The 22,911-nt window shown below is 45.6% G+C and overlaps 2 protein-coding genes across 3 annotated transcripts in view; one reads left to right on the top strand and one right to left on the bottom strand.

Moving 5' to 3' along the window:
- The window catches only part of RGS4 (regulator of G protein signaling 4), a 205,050-nt gene that overhangs the window by 157,623 nt on the left and 24,516 nt on the right, over window positions 1-22,911 (bottom strand). The gene's annotated exons all lie outside the window — the stretch shown is intronic.
- On the top strand, window positions 4,324-8,929 carry RGS2 (regulator of G protein signaling 2). The gene is made up of 5 exons (XM_080406984.1): window positions 4,324-5,983; window positions 6,229-6,327; window positions 6,425-6,486; window positions 7,352-7,518; window positions 7,958-8,929. Exons 1-5 carry the CDS (start codon window positions 5,658-5,660, stop codon window positions 8,150-8,152), a joined length of 849 nt encoding a protein of 282 aa, XP_080263110.1. The 5' UTR covers window positions 4,324-5,657; the 3' UTR covers window positions 8,153-8,929.

The following is a 22,911-nucleotide window of genomic DNA, read 5'->3' as shown; positions in this document are numbered from 1 at the left end:
CTGTTGTGCTCCTGACAGTATTCACCTGTAGGAGTTGTAAAAGGGATTGATTTTGTAAGCCACCGAGACCTTGTAGATCAGTATCTGACTAATACCATTTAGGTATTTACAGGGAATTTCATTAACATGGATTAAATAGTCATCAAAAAGGCTGTGTGCTGACTGTGTTGCATGCAGATAATATGATAAAGATGGTGCCCACATCCAGATTTAACAAACATATTTGTTTAATGTCCCTCTGCACACATGATTTAACAAATACGGCCTTGGGGGCAGGGGAAACAAAATAGACTGCAATTTGAACAGAACATGGAGCCAGTGTTCTGCATCACCTAGTTAACCTCAAACAAGATTAATCAGATCTCTTTACCTGAGATGGTGTAACCCAGCTCGTACCTGCTAAGAAAATTTCATTGTTAAAAATACGCTGCTTCTTGCTAAGCTGTTTGCTTTCTGTATTGACAAAAGATGTAAGGAATATGAGAATGTCCTGTCCTTTAAAATGCAGACTGTATTATCGGGTCTCCTTTCAGCTTGTCTTTGCAGAGGAATAAAGCAGATCTTACATGAGCAGGACAGCCAAGCCAGGGTCCTCAGGGAACCCACTGTTCTTACTCCCGCCTGCCATTATTGAGTATCACCCCTTGAAAAACTAGCATTTCCAAATGTCCATGGAATCACAATCAGCTGCTCAATGCCTAAATACACTTTCTTTTTACGGTGTCACTATAACAGAGACGTAAGCATCCACGTAACAGCAGCACTGCAAGTAGACATATAGTTCCAGTTTATCCCCTCTTTGATAAATTTCAGCTCTATTTTTAGAACTTTTATAAACTAATGTGGGTGTTTATGTAAAACAAGGTGGCTGAGGGCTGGGAATGGCGACTTCTTAGAGAGCTCCATCTAGTTTATATGTTACTCAGATGATTTTGCTGTTCAGTGAAACAAGATCCATTTGTAATGAGACATATTTTATTTTCTGTTTAGGAAAGACTGAACATTTAATTGGTCCAGTCTTAGTGTTAATGCACGGTAGTGCTAAATTTAGATCCAGAAATGACTTCTTATGATTTGCCTGTTTTCAGCTTTATAACTGGAAAGCAGAATAAGGGGAAGCACAACAGCCAGTCAGGCACAGCCTGCAAGGCTGAACTCAGAGAATGCAACAACTTGACCTCAGCAAGCTTCAAGCAATTAAAAAAAAAACAAAAAAACAAACCACCACAACCCAAAAATAAAAACCATCCACCCACACTACATGCCATTGAAATTGTAAAAGGGACCAGAAAGACAGAATGCAAGGAACAGAAACAGAATCAGACTAAGGGTTTGAGTAAACATCTTCACTTATACAAAAAACACCAGAAAGAGGGGCAGTTACAGTATTCATCTAGAAAATAGTGCCTTGCCATACATACCATGCATGACTGCTATTATCTAACAATGCATAGCGCAGCAGCATATCACTTCCACCCATCTTCCACTGGGCATCTCTGTGCTTTTTTGTACAAATACTTGTCAGTCCCCTGTACCTCAGTGAAAACACAGCCTAAAAGAGAGGTAAGAAGAGAGGCTCAGTTGATGCTATTATAAGCAGCACAGTGGTCTTCCTCGCCAATCTCCTGTTCCGATGCTTACATGAACTATCTCATAGACACAGCACCAGGACTGTACAGCTCTAAATTTAAAGAGAACGCTGTAAAAATACAGGAAAGTGCACCTGTGCCATTTGCAATTTGTAATGCAAAACAGAAAGAGATAGCTCAACACCTTATTCCTTCTTTTGGATATGATTTTTCAGCTAGTCAAAGACACCAAGTGTTCAGTAAGGCATCCCTCAAATAACTCTAAGGCATGGTTTGAACTACCATGCAAAAGCATATTCTCCCCTCTTGACTTTATGAAACTCAGCTATAAAGTCTCTAGACCATTTTTCTTATGTTCTTTCCCATCATCGAAGCCTTCCCTATAAAAAGAAGAAACAAGGACTGGTATTTCAGAAAATGCAGACATGGGTTTAAGCATTATGCAGTGAGAACAGCTACTCACTGGGGATTTGGAAAAGATCAGCATAGCTATTGCAACATAACGTAACTGAGATGGAAAAAACCTCATCTTCCATCCTGGATGTTTATTGCATATATTACTGTCCTTTGTACATCCAGACATCACTGATGCTCATAGGGATCGTATAAGCACAAAAAGAACAGAACATTCTCAAGAAAGCCTCTGCAAAGAGAAGTGTGATCTCCAGGGTGAGAGCTTGTGTCATTATATGTCTGACATCAGATTTCACTGCAGGTGATAGTGAAATTCTCAGACTTCAATAGCAAAGTTTGGGCTAGAGACTCCCCCCTCCATCACTTTCCATTGGCCTTGCTCCTTAGCAATGAGATTAGTGTTACGGAAATAGACTGAAGCTTCAAGCGGCACATAAAGGAAAAGATTTGGTGCTGTTTGTATTTGTCCTCAGCTAGCAAGAGCTTCACTGTTTTGAAACAGCGGAGGTCAGATACACAGAGACAAATCTGGAGTGCTGCTCTGTACACTGGATCGAGTCACACAGGCAGGGTCGCACACCCCTCGGCCCTATTCCTGACGAGAGGCATCACGAGAGGGAGGCACTTACTTTTCAGCAGCATTGTGCACTGTGCTACGCTAACACACCTGAACCTGTGCTGCAATTGCAATCCAGGGCTTTTCCGGAAAGTGTTGATACCTAATTTTCCTGAATTTTTTCAAAATACTGTTGCAAAAGACAGTGTAGGACAGGGCTGAGATTCCCAGTCTCACTTTGCCAGGTTAGTGTGTGGCACCATTGGTGTGAAACCAGACCTGTCTCCAGAAAGGCAGGTTACCGACCTGAGCCATTTTGCCATCCTTGCTTTGAAAAACTAGAAATTGGTAAAACAAAGTAATACTTAGGTTCGGTGTATCTAAAACTACTCAGTGAGCCCAAATGCTCTGGCAGGCAGTGCCTGGCAGAGGGCTGCACACATGGCTCCAGGGGCCGGTGGCTCAAGGGGAGTCAGCCCCCTCCTCCCAGAAGCATCCCCCCTGCCATCTGGGGCCTGGTGACATTGTTTGAGGTCAGATGCACTTTTTTTGTTGTTTTGTAAGCATAAATGGAAAATACCTTTTATCATGCAGATGTGCAATTGACCTCCTGGCAAAGGTTAGCATCCTAGCCCAAAAACACACTGCACAGCATGATGAATTGAGAAAGTATTTCATAAAGTTTCTCTTTTACTGGAAAAAAAGTGATATCCAAGTTCTTAAAGTATAACAAAATTTTAACCTAAAAATATACCTTAATGCAGCCAATAAAATTCAGTTTTAATCTGACTAGTTTTTAAACCAAATGTTACAGTAAGTGTGTTTTATAAGGCCATCTAACCTCACTATTCCATATTCAGCTTACTTTTTAACCTGGAACACTATTTTTTCCACTGTTTAAAGATATTACAAATCTTATAGCTACCTTCCTTAACTGGCACTTCCATTTTTATGGGTATCTGAAGGAAGCAATTAAAAAGTTTTAAATAAAAAGTATCAGACAAATAGATGATTCATGCTGCAATTTTCCATATGCTAACTACAGCCAACTTTACAACTTGGCACATTCTGGGAATATCTTAGCTCTACCCTTACAAATCTCCTTCAGAACCATCAAGAAAACATTCCGTCAGGCTTCAAACATCTGCAGTATCTCTGGTGTGCTACAGGTAAGCCCCCAAAATATAAATGCTGGAACAAACCATACTGTAGTTTACCAGACTTGAAATTTTCTGATTCCCACTATTTTAGGGCACATTTCCCCGCAATCAGCTTTGAGAGTCAGGTGGAAGAAACTTGAAACCAGCGTAAGAAACAGGGAGATATCCTACAAGTCGGGTGGAAGGTGAGGACGTACTGTTCCTCTTGCAGACCATTTGGTCCTTTACAGAGGCTCTGCTTTGGATAACGCCTGGGGCTGAGTTTCAACCTGTTGTTTGAAGGCAAGGCAGCCTGCCCCCCCCCCCCCCCCCAGCCAGGAGGCTGCGTGCTGCGAGTTTCGCACGTGCAGAGAGTGTTCCCGTCCTTGTGCGTGCTACAGGCTGTTCAGCAGCTCCTGGCAGGCTCCTGCCCAAATCATTCCCAGCTGCACAGCTCGGCTGACCCTGGCACTCAAAGCGAGTGACGATGGAAGTGCCTGGAAGCGATTCAGCACAGCTCCATCCATCATGCAGGCACTGCCTGCCCTGGGCTTTGCTTTGGCAAGTTCCCCCCTGCAAAGTTTCTGGAACTGATGTTTTACAGCATTTAGAGCCTTACCTCTGTTAGCGTTTCCACATTTACCCCCTCCCACGGTAAAACCCTCGTAATAATTTCCCATTAAAAAGCATACGTATTGCATATACAAGACTAAGAGCTACCTGTTGCAAAAATCATTTGAAGCAATTTGGTAAAATTTAGAGGATAGGACTTTATTTTCCTATCAGACCATCAACATATGCTGCAAAGGGCTTACAACAGGCAGCACTGAAAATCACCCTTGTTTAAATGCTTTCACAAATTAAATAGCATTAATTTTCATCATACATCTCATTGAAAGCAAAATGCCTTTGCACATCTTTGCGCACACTGGGCAAGCAGAGAGGTTGTAAGACTGTAAGACTAAGGCGATTACCTAAAAGGATCAGACAATTGATGCTACGTGATTGCATTGAAGTCAGCCAGTGTTTTGGGAATCGGTCTCTCTGAACGCTGCTTTCTATAGCAGAAAAATACATGCTGTAGGGTACTGTGGAAAGGAAGACATACGCACGGGAAAGAGAGAAAAGCATGGTATGTTAAAGAGAAACTCATGTGATTCCTAAATACAAATTCTTAGGACCTGATACCCTTCAGCTGGACACTGCAGATAAGGACCACATGGCCTTTTCCACAAGCTGAAGGGTGGAGCAAAAAACATTGCAGTTTCAGCTTCATGTACTGAGAGTCATTTACACAATTCACTGGTAGGTGGCAACACTATACAGAGATGAAACACACGTGCAGACAGCGTATTAAAGTGATGAACAGCCTGGGTTAGCAGACAAGTGGACACCAAAAATACCGTATACTCGAACTGACCGTTACTTCATTTTTTGAAGAAACGTGGCTAAGACCTTCCTTACACTTTTTAACATGCTGGCCACACTCAAAAGTCTGTATTTCCTTTAAAAAAAGACAAATCTGCAGAAACGCAGGGTACATTTCTGATGGACAGAACAGAAGGGACAGTCACGCCCCTTGGCTGTGCCACAGGGGCGGCTGCTTCTCCCCAGGGTGTCCGTGCCACTGGGTAAAACCTTTCCAAGAGGGTGCTAGCGAGGGCAAGTTAAGAAGGGGGAACAACAACAAAAGAAAAAAAGAGTGGAAGAAAAGGAATAAAATAAAAAGAAAAAGGAAGAGGGAAGAAAGGAAAAACAAAATGAAAGGAAAAACAAAAAGAAAGGAAAAATGAGAGGGGTATTCTTGCCATCGGGTAAAAGCTTTCTAAGAAGGCACTAGCAAGGCAAGTTGAGAAGGGGGTGAGGGGAATAACAAAACCAAGAAGAAAAAAGGAATGAAAGAAAAGGAAAAAAATAAAGCAAAGAAGGTGAAAAAAGGAAAAAAATAAAGAAAAAAGAATGAAAGAAAAGGAAAAAATAAAAAATGAAGGAAAAAGAAAAAATAAAAAAGGAGGAGAGAGAGAAAATAAAGGAAAGACAAAGAGAAAGGAAAAACCGAAGGAAGGAAAGACAAAAAGAAAGGAAAAGCGAGCGATGACGCCGGGGGAAGGCGGCACCTGCCCGGCGGGGCGGGGCCGGGCGGGGCGGGGCCGGGCGGGGCGGGGCCCGGGCGCTATAAGGCGGGCGGCGGCGGCCGGTGGGGCTGTCGGGCAGCGCATGGAGCGGGGCGGGCGGCGGCGCAGCGAGGCGGAGGAGGCGGAGAAGGGCAGGATGAAGCGGACAATGTGGGTCCCCCGGGGCTGGCCGGGGGGGAGCAGGGGCCGGGCCGCACCGCACCTTGGCTAACGCTGGCCGCTGGCTAGCGGGGGGACCGGGATCCCTGCGCCGGGGCGCTGCGGGTGGCGGCGGGTGCGGAGCTGGCGCAGCAGCGCCGGGGAAGCTGCCGCAGCCTTTGCCAGCGGCGGGGCCGGTGTCTCAAAGCTCTTCGAGTTGGCGCTTTTAACGTGTGTCTTTGTCTCTGTTCTTCCAGAATTAAAGATTGGAAAACAAGACTGAGCTATTTCCTGCAGAACTCCTCCAATTCTAAAATGAAATCAAAGAAAGTGGGGAACCATCGCACTTACTTCAGGTAAGTTGAGAGGGAAACTGTTTAAATAACTGGAGTGTTCTACAAAAACAGTAAATCTTGAGCATTGGAGTCTAATGTTCTCCATCTCTTCATGCAGACCTTCCCCTGAAGAAGCCCAGCTGTGGTCAGAAGCCTTTGATGAACTTCTTGCTAACAAATGTAAGTTTGTCTTTGAAAAGTAGCATTTAAGAGCAAAGGGCTGGTGAAGTTTGTATGTAAGAGAGTGCTTCTTGCATGCTGGCGTTGTATCTTTCTAATCTAAATAGCTTTGATTCTGGTCTTGAAAGTTAAATGCTTTAAATGGTTTAAAGCCAAAATTCATACAGGTGTTCTTTAAGAAAAATTACACATGTTAAAACATGAAGAATACTTCATTGTAGTACATCTTTTTGTAACCCTTCTAGTTAAAATCGTGCCTATCCACTTAGCTTTGCCAAATGTGAGAAGAGCATTTGTTCATTGCTCAACCAAGACCAAAATTGAAATGGATTCAAATAACTTGGGAAGGATTCTGCAACACAGAAGTTCAGTGCTGTCTGGGTTTTACTGTAGTTCTGCAAGGAAAAGCACTCAAAAGCAGAGCAGAAAGACTAAGAAATATTACTGTTTGCTCTTTGAACTTGCTTGAGTCATCCTTTCCATTGCAAAAAATATTCCAAAGGTTTTGTAGCACAGTCAAATATTTACTCCAGTGTAAAGGTTAACACAGGAGAGCACATCTAGAAAGAAGAGGTTTTTAAATATAATGTGTGGGCATCACAAAAAGGAACATACTGATTAGAGATGGCTTTCATTTTTGTGCTTACCTAAAAAAAAATTACTAGCTGGGTGAAGCCTGCCAAGCTGTTACAGCATTCATTTGCATGCATACATATTTGTGGAAATATCTTTTATTGCTATGATATCTCTGAAAGAGCCTGACCCAGAACTACAGCAAAATGTTTTGGTAGAAACAGATGTAACCAGTGGGTAAATTCAAGATTCTTGAAATAGTTAATTGAGGTGTATTTTTTCCTTACTGTAGATGGTCTTGCTGCTTTCCGAGCTTTTCTGAAGTCTGAGTTCTGTGAAGAGAATATTGAGTTCTGGCTGGCCTGTGAGGACTTCAAGAAAACCAAGTCACCCCAGAAGCTGACATCAAAGGCAAAAAAAATTTACAATGATTTCATTGAAAAGGAAGCTCCCAAAGAGGTAAAGAAAAACCTGTTTAAGCATCGAGTGCCCTGTTCTAAGTTCTTACAGCTCTTACTTGTTTCTCTGAACTCCCTTTAAGATACAGGTGCCAAACTGCGCTGTATCTACCTCGGTATCTGTGTCTGAATGTAACTCTCTCCCTAACTGCCTTTTCACCAAGCTGGAAAATGGCACAACCAGTATTTTGGGGAGTTTCTATCTTAAGTGGGGAAGTCAACAACCACATTGAACACCTGTAACATATTTGAGTTTAGCACTGAGAGATAAATGGTATCTGAATCATTTGGGGTTTTGTATAAAAATTTCTGTAAAGGAAACTTCATTTGTTTGACCCTGAGTAATATAGTCATACCTTTTTTCACCTCTTCAGGAATTTTGTGATTTCTTATACTTTACTTCAGTTCTCAGAAGTAAATGTCTTTTTTTCTTATTTCAGATAAACATAGACTTCCAAACAAAGAACATGATTGCACAGAATATTCAAGAAGCCACGCATACCTGCTTCAGTGCAGCGCAGAAGAGAGTTTACAGCTTAATGGAGAATAACTCATATCCACGGTTTTTGGAATCTGAGTTCTATCAGCAGTTGTGCAAGAAGGCGCCCATCACCAGAGCAGTCCAGGGGACATGAGCAATGGAGGAGAGCACAAAGAAGCCTCTTGGCTAGTGGGGAAGCAAGCCACAGCTGATGGCAGCATCCTGTCCTAAAAGACTGAGATACCCAGTGCTCAGTATGTTTGCCATGGTGCAAGGACAAATGCTGACTTTGGTGCAATGCTGATGGCAAAGAGTGGTGCTGTTGGAGGGCATTCAGAGGTGGTGGCAGGAGCGTGCCAGCCAGCTGCTGGCAGCGCACTGTGCTGTGAGTGCTGCAGGGAAAGGTAACTGCATTAGACCCAACCATACAGTGTAAAAGCCCTTCTGTCCCGGCTGAGGTGGTGATGCAGCAGGTCAGAGCGGAGCTGCCTCCTTGTAAACAGAAGTTGCTCTGCAGTTGTGCACCTTTGGGAACTTGAGTAATTGGTTATGTATTTTTCCTAAACATCAGCTGGTGTTGCTCTTGTCAGTCACTTGGTGTGTTCATACTAGTTCAGCAAACTGCCTCTAGTTGCAGAGATGTGTTGGGGGGTTTCTGAGTGACCTCCAGGCAGTAACAGTGCTGCGCAGCGTGAAGTGACAAGGGACAGCTCTGTTCTGCAACTGAAATACACGGGGCTGGATTGTGTCAGTGGGGCCGCAGAAGGCCAGACTGAGGGCAGAACTTGGCCAAGGCGAGCAGGAGCTGTATAGTATTATATTTATATTTGGATTATGATTGTGTTGAATGCTGCAATGTCATAATTCTGTCTTGAGGACAGCAAGCTTCAGTGAAGTCTCTTACTGTTTTTTAATAAAATTTTGATACAGAGCTTCTTTTGTTGCTTGTTTTGTACACACAGATATATACTGTCTGGCACTGAACTCTCAAGCATTGGGACTGCGTCCCGGGTGTGATCTTAATAGAGCTAATTTTAAAGCTGTTGCTTCTTAATCTACCAGGCAAGTGGTTTTTTTCTGGATTGTTTTTGTTTTGTTTTTTTAACAAACAAATCCTCAGAGCTTGGAAACTTAACAGGGAAATACTTATTCAATCACATGCTCCATCTTAAATATGTCCCCATGGAACAAGTCTCCAAGTGCAAGGTACATGTATGGCTAACATGACAGATCAGCTAGAAAGCAACAGTATTGCTGCTGGAAGTCACAGGATGCTATTTGGATACAGGCATTATTCCAAATAGTAGTACGTGAGTAGCACAGTTACTCCTGCTCAAAACCTCCCCTTTGAAAAAGGGTTTAGAAGGGCTTTGGCATCAGGCTGTAAAACCTGTACAGAGTCAGTAGAAGTAAGGTTACCATAAAAGTATTTGACTCACTGCTAGGTGAGTAGGTCTTAGAGGGAAGGTTACTAGTTGCCATTATTCTATGTCACTCTTTGACAACATCCAAACCCAATACTTCTGAAAAAGATCCCTAGTCTGTTAGTTTTGTGACTTGTCTGAACTCTAGGTCTGCTTATGTCCTGGCTCCAGTCCTCAGGTTACAGCTTTAATTGCTTAGTTCACATATATACCCAGTAGTCACTTCTATAGTGGTCTGCTTCTCCAGGCATCAGGAAAATTCTCACCACAGGATTTTCGACATCAGTTACACATCCAAAAATTGTTCAAAAGCAACTACTTCATGCATGTATATGCATATTGCAGGATATATAGTAGTGTGCATATATACATACACACAACATATGTCCATTACGCTGCATTTACACATGGAAAGAAACAAATGTGATGCAGCCTCTGCTTTGCTTGCAGCCCTGTTCCTGGGGCTGTGAGAGCTAGCCCTCACACAGCAAAGTCTGCTGCTCAGTTAAGTCTGCTTAAAATAAGCACAAGAAAAACTCAGCCCAATAAGTTACTGCAATGGAGAAAGTTTTTTTTTTTCCAGGCAGGAAAAAGATTTGGGCTGATAATTGCTTTCGTAATCTAACAAAATAATTTGAAGAGCATAAAAATAGCCAGAACTATACCTATTAATGACTCTGAGCCAGGCAGGAATAATTCCATGAAGCTTCATTGGCTTCAGTGAAGCAGCTTTAATCTGTGCCAATTTGGAATGTGGTAATTAACCACTGCTAATGTCTGGTTTCGGGAAAAGCAACACTTCTAGTTTCAGCAGGTGCCAGAACTACTTATAGAGCAGTATGTAGTTCAGAGGGGAAATTAGGTGGGGCCGTTAGGCAGGGCATCGCTGCCTGAGGGCTGTTCTTGTATATTTTTAAGATCTGAACTGTGAACATTGGTCTTCAGGAAGGCTGTGCAGGCAGTTCCATAGCTTCCACTGAGCGTGGCACAGGGGTAGCCAACTGACCAAGCCATGCTGGCTCCCTGGCACGGCCGCTCTGCAGCGCCTGAGAGCCCTGGCTTTAGGGGTAAGCTTTGCAGCAAAACAGTTTGGTGTATCAACAGGGAAAACAAAAATAAATCTTACTTTTTGTCAAATACAGCTGATCTGTGCACACAACATTCCTTCCAATTGTTGCTTTTCCCATTTTTGATAAAGGCCCTGTTTTCCCAACTCCCAGGGGTAACCACCATTAAAAAGGGTACGACAAGCACGTTGGGGATGCTGCAACCCAAAAGATGGCTATGAACATTTCCTGGAGAAACGCAAACCCACCAATTGCTTTAAGAGATGATGGATCCATGCTATGGGCAGCCATACAGCTGCAGTTAAAATTGGAACTGTGCTATCAGTTTCCAATGGAAACAAATCATGAACTGCTCGTTCCTCCGCAGCCCGGCCAGCCAGTTGGCCCCTCCACCCCAATCCCACTGGGCAAAACACCAGTCGGGGAACGGCGAAGGGAGGGCGGCAGAGCTGGGGGGGATTCCAGTGAGGGCACTGCTAAGCAGCTGGCCAGAGCACAGTCCTCTTCTTAGCTTCCATCGGGTTATAAAGCTGCTCCAGCCCATATCCCTACTGACAGGCACCTGAGCAGGCAAATCCAGAGGAGGGACCCCAGCGGGGAACTGCATTCCAGGAACTATAGCTGCAAAGGAGCACGAATCCTGAACAAGTCTGTAAACAAGCTCAGCTTTTTTGGAGAAAGGACTTGCTGCAGAAGGCTAAGGACAGGGAGAAGAGGACCTCTCCGGAGGGCAGTGGGCAGAAGGGCCCCCCGGCTCTGCCGGTGCAGCCTCCAGCCACACAGCAAGCCCTGGCTGAGCCCAGGAGACTCCCTGTCACTTCAGCACTGCTAACACGACTGATGGTGGCACGTAGAGTCTGAGGAGCTAGAACTGCTGAAAAATACCAGCAAAGCAGGAATAAAGGCAACTTTTAACTTGCCATGTATCACGTTTTCAGACCACAGTCTCTCAGTAACTGGTGCTTTTCTTAGCTGCTACAGACAAGCAATTCCCCTGCTTTAATATTACAGAAATTACATTTCTCACCCTTACGATTATGAAGAAAATAAATTTTCAAATTGCAACTGGAGTATCCCTAGTAATTCTCCAAACCAGAACTTAATGCAAAGGATATGCAATCTTATAAAAAAAAGATATCTAATTTTCTAAGCCAATCTCATGATTTTGAGAAACTAGGTCATGAGTTTCAACTGTCTGGATCTGGTAACAGCTTGTTTTTTTTTAAAGGACTTGTGCTGACACTGCAGCATAGGGCGATTTGAAGGAGAGTCCTTTGTGCTATCAAGGCGGCAACGTATAATCTCCTAAAATCCGACCCAAAGCAGCTGGCTCTTGCACGTGCTCTCTGGCCCAAAGGCTGGAGAGGACCTCTGAGAACAGGGCAAGCTCACTGGTGATGCTGACTCACCACTCCAGGCGAATGGGAAAGCAGTGCCACTCGGTAAATAAATGGCAACGCAGCACTCTTGCTCCTCATGTTTACGTACTGTGGCTGAAAAATGTACCAAGAGTATAAATAAAACCTGTGTTTCCACTTAAAATTCCCAATTTCCATTTGGAGAAGGGGACACTAATGATGTTTTAAAGGGCTTTATAGGCATGGGTATATGTGTGTGTGGAAGGCTTTCTTGGATGAGACTTTTAACTTGGCAGCTTGCATGGAGCAGAAGAGTGACCTTTAGAAGTAGTTTTAGGCTCTTTATGGATTATTTTTTTTTTTAATTTGACTAACTGTGATTCAAGAGGGGAAAAACCGGTTGGAACCTGGAATAGCATCCCGTATTCATCTTCCTTCAGGTGGCAAAACATCACCGATGGCTCCCCCTCATCCCACCTGCACAGCAATAGCTGGTGTCACTACTGGCTCACATGTGCCAGGAGCAAACTGCCAGGCAGCAGCAGGAGATGGGGACGGGGCTAGCAGCAAGGCCGCCTCATCACCCCAGGGTCCATCCCAGAGACAGGGCTGGTGACAGATCTGTCTGCAGCACAGGGCCTGATCCATCCAGGAGAGAGAGGCTGCACCTACAGCAAAGCTTGGGGGAAACACGTGGCTCTCAAGGCTGAGCTGAAACGGGGCCATGGCCACGGGGCAGCACCAGCTGGGGCTACTGAGGGTGCTTAAAGCCACCCCTGTCCTCAGGGCCCTAACACCAGTATGAAGGAGCCCCTTTCTGAGGGTTACCGTGCTAGCCATAGGGCCCACAAGCTCATGACCCCAAAACAGTCTGAATTTTTGAGGGGGCTCTGCAGTCGGATTTGCAGTGGAGACCCTCAGCAATCAGCCTCAGACCATTCTGTAAGTGTGGTCACTGGCATCACCCGGAGCGCCGTAACTGGGACAGGGCTGGCCAGCACGGCAGCCCAGGGAAAACAGTCCCGCTGCTATCCTACGTAGGAGTTTAAAATGTGAGTCCTTTGGCAATCTTTCATTAAAATAATCTTTTAGATCAGAGTTTCCAACAGCTACAAAGTACCCGTGAGCAGCAATTAAATGAGGTTCCATTAAAAGTATTAAATATTCCATTCAAGATAATCTAATTGACAGAAATTAGTACTTATGCTCCCCAGCCAGTGTTCCCACCTGGGTTCTCATGGAATAGGCTATGTTTCTGCGTTACAGATTTAGAGCAGAGAGCAGCTCCATGGCTCCCTGGATGGGAGCCTGACTCTGGGCTTTCAGGGGACACGGTACTTATGTATTTATAGGGCTCATAAAGTCAGCTGTCCGATATGGAAAAGGCACTCGGGAGCAGAGCGGGCTGTTTATTGAGCCGGAGTCTTCCTTTGCCATTGGGGATGTCCAAGGAAAATTGAAATGAGGAGCGCGGCAGGGCGCAGGCGCTGCAGAGGGGCAGCGAGAGGCTGTGCTAGCACCCTCCTGTTTCAGCTATTGCTTTTAACAGCCGAGCTCAGGCTGGGACCAGCTGGAGCTGATGGGGCTGAGCTCAGGAGGCAAAGGGGCGCTGGGGGGGAGCTATTCTGACCACCCCAGGGCCATCTCAGCTGTGGCATGTGCAGATGCCGGAGGCTTCCCCTGCTCTCAGCAGGCTTCATACTGCGTCAGAGAGATGATCTGTCGCGTGTGGCTGCCCTCCCTGGCGTCCGCCCAGGCTGAGTACGTCTGTTTGCAAAGTTGAGCTGTCTCCTGACTTGGCTGTGGTTGGTTCCCACTGTTTACTTTCCCTGATACCCACTGCGGGCTGGGACCGGGCGTCCGAGCAAGGGGAGGAATGACTGTCAGGGACACCAGGACTCTCCCAGCCACCTTTGGTGCCATCGGCAGACTGAAACATCATTTTTGCCGCTTGTCCTTCCTGCAGGCTGCAGGGTTTCGGAGCAGGGTCCTTCTGTTTTCAAAAGGAGAGGTCAGCCTACTCAGCAGCAGAAGCCCTTTGAGATGAAAATGCTGGATAAATATGCGGCATAAATGGGTCACAGTTGAAAGCTGAGGAAAAGCTCAGCCGTGACCCTAGGATCAGATAGTCACAGAGCTTTATGGAGGGCAGGGTGGAGTGACATAGTTATGTGATCCCACTGGCTGCGTTTTTATGATGCTATGGAGATCACACTTGTTTTGACAGGCTAATACCTGTGTGAACACATAGGTAGCTACTGAAAGTGTGCAGAATTTTTCCCAATAAAGCCTCTTGGCTTCATCTTTTTAGAGGAAAAAACAAGGTGTTCTACAGAGCTGGCTGTGGGAAGAGGTTGGGTTAGCCTAACACAAAGGGACCAGATTAATTTTCATCTGGAATTCTGACAACTAGGTTACGTCTCTAGAGATATGCGTACAAATTAGGGCCAAATCTGTCATTTTGAGGAACTCAATAAGCCAGGAGTCAGCTCAGCAGCCACACAGCTCTTTCCGTAAGTCAGCAAGGCAGGAACCATGGATGTGCCTTTTGCTAGCACTAAAGCAACAATATACTACATCACCCTCTTGATTTACCTGCAATTAACATTTGCTAATTGTTCATTGAGCCAAGATTCCCAATCCTGATGGACGCTATCACACCTGCAGGCTGCTGTCAAAATGCTTCTGTTACCCCCAAAACCACTGTATGTGTGCTTTAGTAACACTGAGAAGCTCAAATCCTTGGCAAGGAAAATGTTCCCAACACCTGGAAGAGTCCGTGTGGCAAGAGCTTTTATCCAGAGCAATTTCCCAAAAGTTCAGAGGTCTCAGTGGTCTCTTGCTAGGTTAAGCATGCTCTGTGCCTCGGAGCTGCCTGGGAGGATGGCTGGTGCTGTAAAACAATGTCACGGACTGGGATAATTAAGCACTGGAGCAGCAGGCAGATTTGGAAAGAGGTGGATGCAGGTGTGAGAACAGTACTTGGCATCAGCCTTCACATCTTCTTTGAAAACTGGGTCCCTAGGAGAGCTCCCAGCTAAACTGAGCTTCACTCGGCCACAGAGACCCCCCCGAGGCTGGCAGTGGTCCCCAAGCACAGACCTTCACGGCATGCCTTAGACAGCTCCTCTCCAGAATAGACCAGAGGAATTTGGACATGTAATACCTAGGAGACATCATCTCCCTGGAGATTAACATTTTTGCTGAGTGTTTAGATACAACATCTGAAAAGGCAGGCAGAGCACAGCCCTCCCTGCCAGCTGACCTCCTTCTCCTTTTCATACGCACACAGCCCCCCACACCCCCCCACACCCCCCATCCAGGTGTTTCTTCCCCACAGCTTGCAACGCTGCGCTTGCACAATAACCTCTTGAAGCTGTTTAGCTCTGAGGAAAATGAGAGTACACAATTTTTATGAAGTGTGGTGTTCTGAAACACATACACACATGTAAACCACATCTCCTTTTGTACATTTCCTTACAAAATCAACAAATTACAACAGTGTAAAAGCCACTGTGCTCTAGAACAAGCAGCCTTTGCACACCAAAAAGGCTTGGTGTGCTTGTGCACTGTGACTTCTGGAGAAGGTGCCTACACCACACACACAAGAACTTTAGCAAATCTCTTTCTATTTTTTTCTCAAGGCTGCTAATAGTGGGGCAACCTCCTGAAAGTGAGTCCTAACTACTGTCCCTTTTTATGGCTGGAATCAGAAGAAATGTTTTTTAATCAGCTCCACTGGCCACCCTAAAATGGTTAGTTATTCTCTTTCAGTAACTTCTGTGTTATGAGAGAAACCCAACGTTTATCAGGGCAACAAACTAATGACAATGTCTAGTATGGAAAGGAGCACTGAGCAGCTGGGCTGTTCCCTGCATCCCAGCTAATGCACCTGCCCGGCAGCGTTCCTGTCATATTTAACCTGGAGTAATTATTACGTAAAGCCTAGCTGAGCAAAGTCTGGGGTTTTATGGTGTCCATCTAAGTTTTGAGCAAGGTGTTGGATCTGGTGTCAAACATTCCCAGTACAATGCTGAACTTGTATCCTCTGCCATGCTAAGAGTTTACAGAAAGAGAGTCAGCTTGGTGAGGTGCCGGCACTGCCCGGCTAGCCACCAGCACTGCCTGGCTAGCCACCAACACTTCAGCCGGGGCTAGCTGTGGCCCTTCTCTTCCGAGCAAGGGGCTTTACATCCATCAGCAGGTTGATCACCGCTGCCTCACTCTGTGGCAGGGATTGGCAAACCAAACCACTAATTAGTTGAGTGGAACGATACATTAGCAAATACGAAATAGAGCTCCTCAGCTTTGTGCAGAGCAATTACATCGATCTACAGCGTCCAGAAGATCTCAGCTAATGTGGTGTAAGTGAAGCAGCGAAGCACAGGGGTATGCCTATAACTGGCTTGTAATAGCCAGCTCCCAAAAGTAGCCCCTAGAAACCTTGGAGTAGGTGAGTCTCTCTGAAACACCACTCCAGCAATCACCAGTATGCTTCTTGTACCGCAGTATGCCTCCAGCCCAGCAGTCTAGCATAACTGCAGGAGTACTGGGACTGCAGAGGAGCATCCTTGGCATGGGGAGAACCTTCCCTAAAGACAGAGCATTCCCGTCAGGCCAGCCGTGTGGCTGGCAGCATGGCCAAGCAGGACGTTGTGGCGGGATGGCTGGCCACTAGCAAGGGGAAGAAACGTGCCAAGCATTTGCTTCAGCCCCATGAATCACCACCGAGAGGTTTCAGTGGCCTCCGGATGGGAAAGTCATCCCCTCTTTGCACGTGAGCAGGTACAATCAGTGCAGACTTGGAGAGCAGTCTGTGTTGAACATACTTTCCACTAGGAAGTAGTAAGTGACTAATGATGATGGCAGTCGTTAATAAGGCAACAAGTTAGGAAATAACGTGCAAAGGCAGCAGCAGCTCCTGTGAGCGAGTGCAGGCTGGGGAAGCATCAGCCCCGCAGCTGCCCGGGGAGGGGAACGCTGGGCTCAGGCAGGTGCTGCCGGTGACAGCAGGAGGACCGGGAATCAATGCCACCAGAAACAAAACAAACACGAGGGGAACAAAGTACTATTTACAGGCAAAGAACATGCCAGCTGCAGGGTTTGCATGAAGTTTGAGTGCCACAAACAATAGAGGAGTGTGGAAGAAATGTCACTGAGGAAGCGTGGATGCAGCTGCTAGCAGATTGCCAGCAGATGGGAAATATTCTTCCCTTCAGATCAAGAGGAGCTGGAAGAAACATCACTGCTGGCACTCCCCAAGGGCAGAAATAATGCAGCTGCTTTGCTGCTTTACTGACAACAGAGCGTAGCTTGTGCCTGTGGGACTCAATGGGGCCCAAATTACTCTTTCCTGGAACAAACCACTTGTAGAACTGATACAACCACAAATGGATGCATAAGGTTATTTTAATAGCAGTTTACCAAAAGCAGCTACATTTGGGTAACTTTTTTTAAATCTCAACATGCTGTTAACATGCATAGCAAAGGACCTTGAGCAACATCGCCAGCTGGGTGACAGCTGTTGGGTCACATCCTTCCTGGTCCCTGCCACACCGGGTGACTGACAAGGCACAGGATACGCCTTTGCTGGGACACCAGCAGCATTCCTCAGGGAGCTTTCTGTTGGCAGTTGCTAGCAGCACGGATTCAGGGAATTTTGCTCAGACAAACCAAGGATATGGTTTTCATGTTACGCTTTGGGATGACGTACCAGCAGCAGCTGCTTTACCGGGAAGTGGGACAGTTGTGCTCTCCCACTCCCTCCCCTTGCCCAGTCACTGCACATCCCTCGCTGCCCTCGCATCTGATTCAGCAGCTGTGCAGCTGCTGCAGAGCGGGATGAGCAAGTTGGTTGGGCAGGAAATTTTTCTTTTCTTGGTGGATTTGTTTTCCATGAGATCAGATCACTGATCCAACTTACCCTGTGGTCACCCAGACGCTAGAGGAGGGTGATCGGGAGGAGAGAAACGCGCTGATGGGGGCCCGTGGCCTGAGATACAGGAAGGAGAGGCTGATTGACCTCAAGGTTCAAGCCCGTCATCACTGGTTTTGTTATACTTTCCCCTTTGTGCTCCTCCTCCACCTTCCTCTGGCGCATCACCAGCCTCTTCGGAAGGAATGCCATCCATCTGGAGTCGGAACTGCCGATTTTCTGCCCCTCCTTCCCCGATAACCCAGCCAGACTGGTCACACAACAGCACATCAGGAGACATTCACAGTCACAGACTGGGGAGCAGTTCAAATGGTAGATATTACCAGCAAAGCTGTGAACACGGTGTTGCCCAAACAGGGAAGGGGCATCGTGCGTCAGTCATTAGGAAAGAGAAGGGCTTCTTGGCTGGTTTAGTATCCAATAAATGGTTGCACGTTACAGATCACCTGAATATACCTACTGATGCCTAACAGCCTTGCTGGGAGGTCCAAGGTTCAATTATAGCCTGAAAATAATTTTAGCACATTGGCAATCTGAATCATTGGCATAATGTAAATGGGTAAAAGTGTAAAAGGACAAAGCTGCTCAGCATCATCGTTTTCCAAGCAGCTTACCCGATTTCCAAACAGAGCTAGGAAAGCAGTGATGCAAATGCGTATCTTCCAGCAGTATATCCTCATATGTTTAGTGGCTTTCCAGTAAAGAGTGCAGTTTCCAGAGTAAGTAAAACCCATGCTGTTATGGCATAAGGAATGCTATCTGCAGAGTATCAATTTTTATAAGGTAAGTATCCGATTGAATAATTCTTTACTTAATTTAATCAACTGCCAGGAGCCAGTTTCACCAGATCTTTCTTACTGCGTAGTTTATAGATATTCTCCCCCTCTCACACCCTACCCAGGATAGAGAAAACGATGTGCTGGGAAGAGGCGCAGCTCAGCAGCTGTGGCTGAAGCTGTTGTTATTATTGACTGCGTGGCCTTTTCTGCACTTACCAGACTTACACTCTGACTAAGGCCAAACAAACTAATTCCGGTTAAAGCATGGACTTTAACGGTTCTTGCTTGAACAGCTTCAACTTTCACCTAGAATCTACTAAAGTTTCCTCAAAAGTTTAGAGTGCATATGTGTTTCTAAATAACCCATACATCCTAGCATCTCCCACAGTGAGGCAGGGGACACAGCAGCGGCCGGCAGGGCTCCAGTGACTGACCCCTGCTGCAATTTCAGAAACGGCAAAAGACTCGGATAAGTTGACGTAGCAGGTTACTTCCCTTTCCCAGACCCTGATTTACCATGATAATTATTTCTATTCTTGCAATCTTTTATGATTCCTCAGCTACTGTTTCTGTTTACTGCCACAGCTGCAGTATTGCAAAACTGAGGGAATCCTTTTCACCCACATTTCCTCCTTGGCAGGAGTAAATGAAGGCAGCTCTGTCCGATGTCTCGTTTTCTCTGACATCTTGTTACAAAGAACCAAATGGGTCCTTGGTACTAAAAGCTGGGTCCAAGGGTCAGAGGCTGTGAGATGACCTTGGAGCCAGGTTTCTGGCTTGAAATGCCTTCGAAATATAGGGTTTTTGTGTCACCAAATGATGGCCAGTTACTGAAGGGCACACCTTGAGCTGCATGCTGCCAGCAGAACTTTCCTTCCATTAATCCCCACAGCAGCCACTCTCTTCCTGGGGTGTGTTTTCCAAAAAGATGTCTCACACAGACAGCATTTATATTTCTGACTAGCCTTTCATGAGAAGCTGGCTTTGGGGCTGAGCTGGTGTTGGAAGCTCAGCTAGCATCCCTGCAGTCAGGTCACACCCACAGCAACACTGTCTTGCTTGCTTTTAGGGTGAGGATCGAGCCCTCCAAGACCTACAGCTCTGCTTGAAAGTCTCATCTTCAAAAATATGCCTCATTTTTGCAGCTACAAAAGGTGAACTGGCACAGCTCTTGCTTTAGACGCAGAATAAAGCACAGTGAGTTATGTTGCAAGATACCTGTGCACTCTGTAGGTGGTTAGAAGCATTTTTCTCTCTGAGTGGTCTTAGGTTAATGCAGCCAAACCATTGATGAATGCCTAGATCTGGCACAAAGGGAAATCATCCCATTTACTGCAAGGGCCGATCACACATTTCTACCTACCAGTTAGCGCTTAGGTAGGAGTTACCATCTTTAAAGACTGTGTTTAAGATACAGATACTCATTAATATTAAAAAAGATATATCTATCTCTATAGATAGATAGATATGAAATAGCAACTGTTTTGAATAAACAGATGTTGCCCTTAAGTTCAGCCTTTCAAAAAAGCCTGAAATTGAAACCAAGAAACTGGCCACATAAGCATTGACTTCACCCTCCCTCATTGCTCCATCTGAGGCCTCTGTGCGTGGGTTTTGTAAGACAGCAGCAAATTCTGAGGAAGGGTTTATTTCTTTATCTTTTAATCTAAAGCTGGTAAGACATGAAACCTGAAGAAATACAACACTGGATGTTAGGAAAGCCACAGCAATGGGCATAAGAAAGAGAAGCAAGAGAAATACACACACTAAACTTGCAATTCTTTGATCTTCAGGACTGACCAGCACTGGTTTAGGAAAAAAGTATTGTCCTGAATGTAAAAGGGAGGTTTGTTTCTGCACCATTGAGCCCAACTGTTGTACTGGGTTCTAGGTCATTAATTTTGAGTTAATTGGGTGTATGTGCAAACTGCAGTCAAAGCTGTGACTTTAACTCTTGCAGAAGAGCCTCCACGTCTTCCTCGCTGGCCTGGTGCAGCAGCAGGTGATGGGGCAGCCCAGACAGCCTCTGCCTCTGCTTCCTACCATCTCTCCTGCCCCTGCAGCAGCCCCACATCTCCAAAAAGATTTTTTCTCTCACCTACCCGCTGTGAGCTGCCAACAGCAGCTTTCAGTTCCGCAGTCTTTGCTTCCTGGAAGGTATTTGCCAAGAAGCCCTGACAGAAAAATGGTCGCTGCGGTCAACGCCAACAGTTTTGGGAGGGGGTGAGCGATGAGAAGAGCTTTCAGCCCCCTGGTGCCCTGCGTGGGCAGGCGGGGAGCTGGAGGCGAGAAATCTCATTTTGTGAAATAGCCGAGATTTTGGGGACACATTTGAAACACGCCCTGGCTTGGACTTGGTTCTGCCACACAACAAGGCTGGCCTACTTGTGTTACAAAAAGGAAAGTTATTGCTAAACCTTTCCTGCTTCTCCAACTAAAATGAGGCCTGTCATTCTGAAGGCTATTCTGATCTAAACAAGAGTAGAAGATTTTTTGCGAAAAAGAGATGGTTGGTATAAAGACTGGCATTTAGAAATGTCAGCATTAAGGCATAACAGAAACCTTGACTTTTCTGTCCAAAATATCCTCCTCAGTTCTTTAGTCTGGGAAAATATGAAGCAATTCAATGAGGTTACAGTGATGCTTCAGTTTTCTGGGGGAAAAAAAGGGTCTTAATTCTTTCCACAGTTCTATTAAACATTTTTTTTCACAGGAGAATTTGCTGGAATATTTAATGTGGAATAAAATATTCCATAGTACCTGGTCCAGGATAGAAATATTCAGATGCTGGTACCCAGTTGTCTTTTCCTTACTTAGTTTAGCTCATTCAGGGAATCACATTAAGCTAAAATAGACTTGTGTTTGGAGCAAGGTTCCAGGAACAGAGACATTTGGGAATTGCTTTAAATTCTAAACAAACCTGAGCTAACTCCAGAGCAATTTTCTAACACTAGGTCTCACTTTATTATTGTACGTTACTGGGAGGAGATGGAAAATTAAGAGATGTACAAAATCCCCAGGCAGTTTTAGAACAGCTTTCAGAAGCAATTTTGGCTTCCCAGGGCTCCCACTGCCTTCAGCAGTGAGTGCTTAAGAGAAATCCCGTTACTGATTTAGACAGCTTTCTCTTTCAGAGGTTTGTTTCCCACAGAAAGCCCATGGGAACAAGATGATCAGCAGAAAGACCCGGATTGTGAAATTGGATCCACACTCCTCTCCCTGACGGACTGGGAGAGGGTGGACAGTTCCTCCTTGCACCTCGTTCCCCGACAGCTGGTTTTGAGGGCATTTCATAAAAAAAGGTGGCAGAGGGACCTGTTTATAATTTTTCAAACAGGGCAGGGACATTAAAAAACCAGCCCCAAACGAGCCCTCTTTGCTTCACGCCATACGGGAAGAGTCTGGCACCCAACAGCATCTGCCAGGAGGCAAATCTCAAACAAACAAGCGGGAGCACGTCCTCGCACACTCTGTAATCACAGTCTGGATCATCCAGAGGTCGAAAGTATCAACAGTTTTAATAGATGGCTGGCTAGATCAAAAAGAAACCTAAACAAAATTGGGCTGAGTGATTATTAGAGCTGATGGGTCTGCTTGTGAGAACTCTCCAAGCAGTGGTTTGCAGCCAGAGCATGAAAGGAGAGGAGTCAGCTTGTGTTTGCCCCTTCACTGTGCTGAGTAAGGCCATGAGCAGCAATTCAGGCTGTTGTGCAGAACACCCTTAAAAGTTAGGGGGCTCAGCCAATGCACAGATCTAGGAAGGGGAATGACTTAAGCAAAGCTGAAAAGCTTCTCAGGGCTTTTGCTGAGGTGGTAGTTAGGACTTAGGAGATGCATATTTTACATGCCCCCCAGCACACTCCTGTAGCACATGCTGCTGGTGCTGCCAGTTGCTGAATTGTGCAGCTAAGGAGGGGGCAAAACCGCAGTCTTTTGCAAATGGTAAAAATCTGTGTGATTAAAAGTTACCTTTCTGCACACCCACTGCAAGAGCTGGGACAAACTTATTTAACATCACAGACAAGCACGTACACTACAACATGAAAGTACTTGCCTAGCTTTATGTCAGGGATGTGTTTCTACGTTGTGCCAAAGCTGATAGCACACGCAGGGCTCAGGCAGCATAGCACAAGGCACTTGGGAGAGAGGTAAAACTTTGAGAGAGAGGTAAAACCAGCATTATGCTGCAAAAATTTGGTCTGAAAATCATATGCTGTTGTCAGAGACTGGAATGCAGTCCCACAGCAGCGTAGCTGGGGACTTCCCATCTATATTTAGGGTGTTGCAATCCTATCCTCTCACCCACACGTTCTCACCCTCAGTGGGATGCCAGCTCCGGCATTTCTGGAG

This window comes from Falco punctatus, assembly GCF_963210335.1.
Source record: "Falco punctatus genome assembly, chromosome: 11".
NCBI classification, from domain to species: Eukaryota; Metazoa; Chordata; class Aves; order Falconiformes; family Falconidae; genus Falco; species Falco punctatus.
Note: the sequence above shows the minus strand (reverse complement) of the source record. Positions and strands in the feature narration are given on the sequence as shown.

What these genes read in the sequence shown, in the direction of transcription:
- RGS2 (XM_080406984.1), top strand. Translation starts at nt 5,658, where the DNA reads ATGAAAGAAAAGGAAAAAATAAAAAATGAAGGAAAAAGAAAAAATAAA. An exon ending in AACCATCGCACTTACTTCAG is followed by an intron (nt 6,328 to 6,424) that starts GTAAGTTGAGAG and finishes CTCTTCATGCAG; the next exon opens with ACCTTCCCCTGAAGAAGCCC. An exon ending in AAAAGGAAGCTCCCAAAGAG is followed by an intron (nt 7,519 to 7,957) that starts GTAAAGAAAAAC and finishes TTCTTATTTCAG; the next exon opens with ATAAACATAGACTTCCAAAC.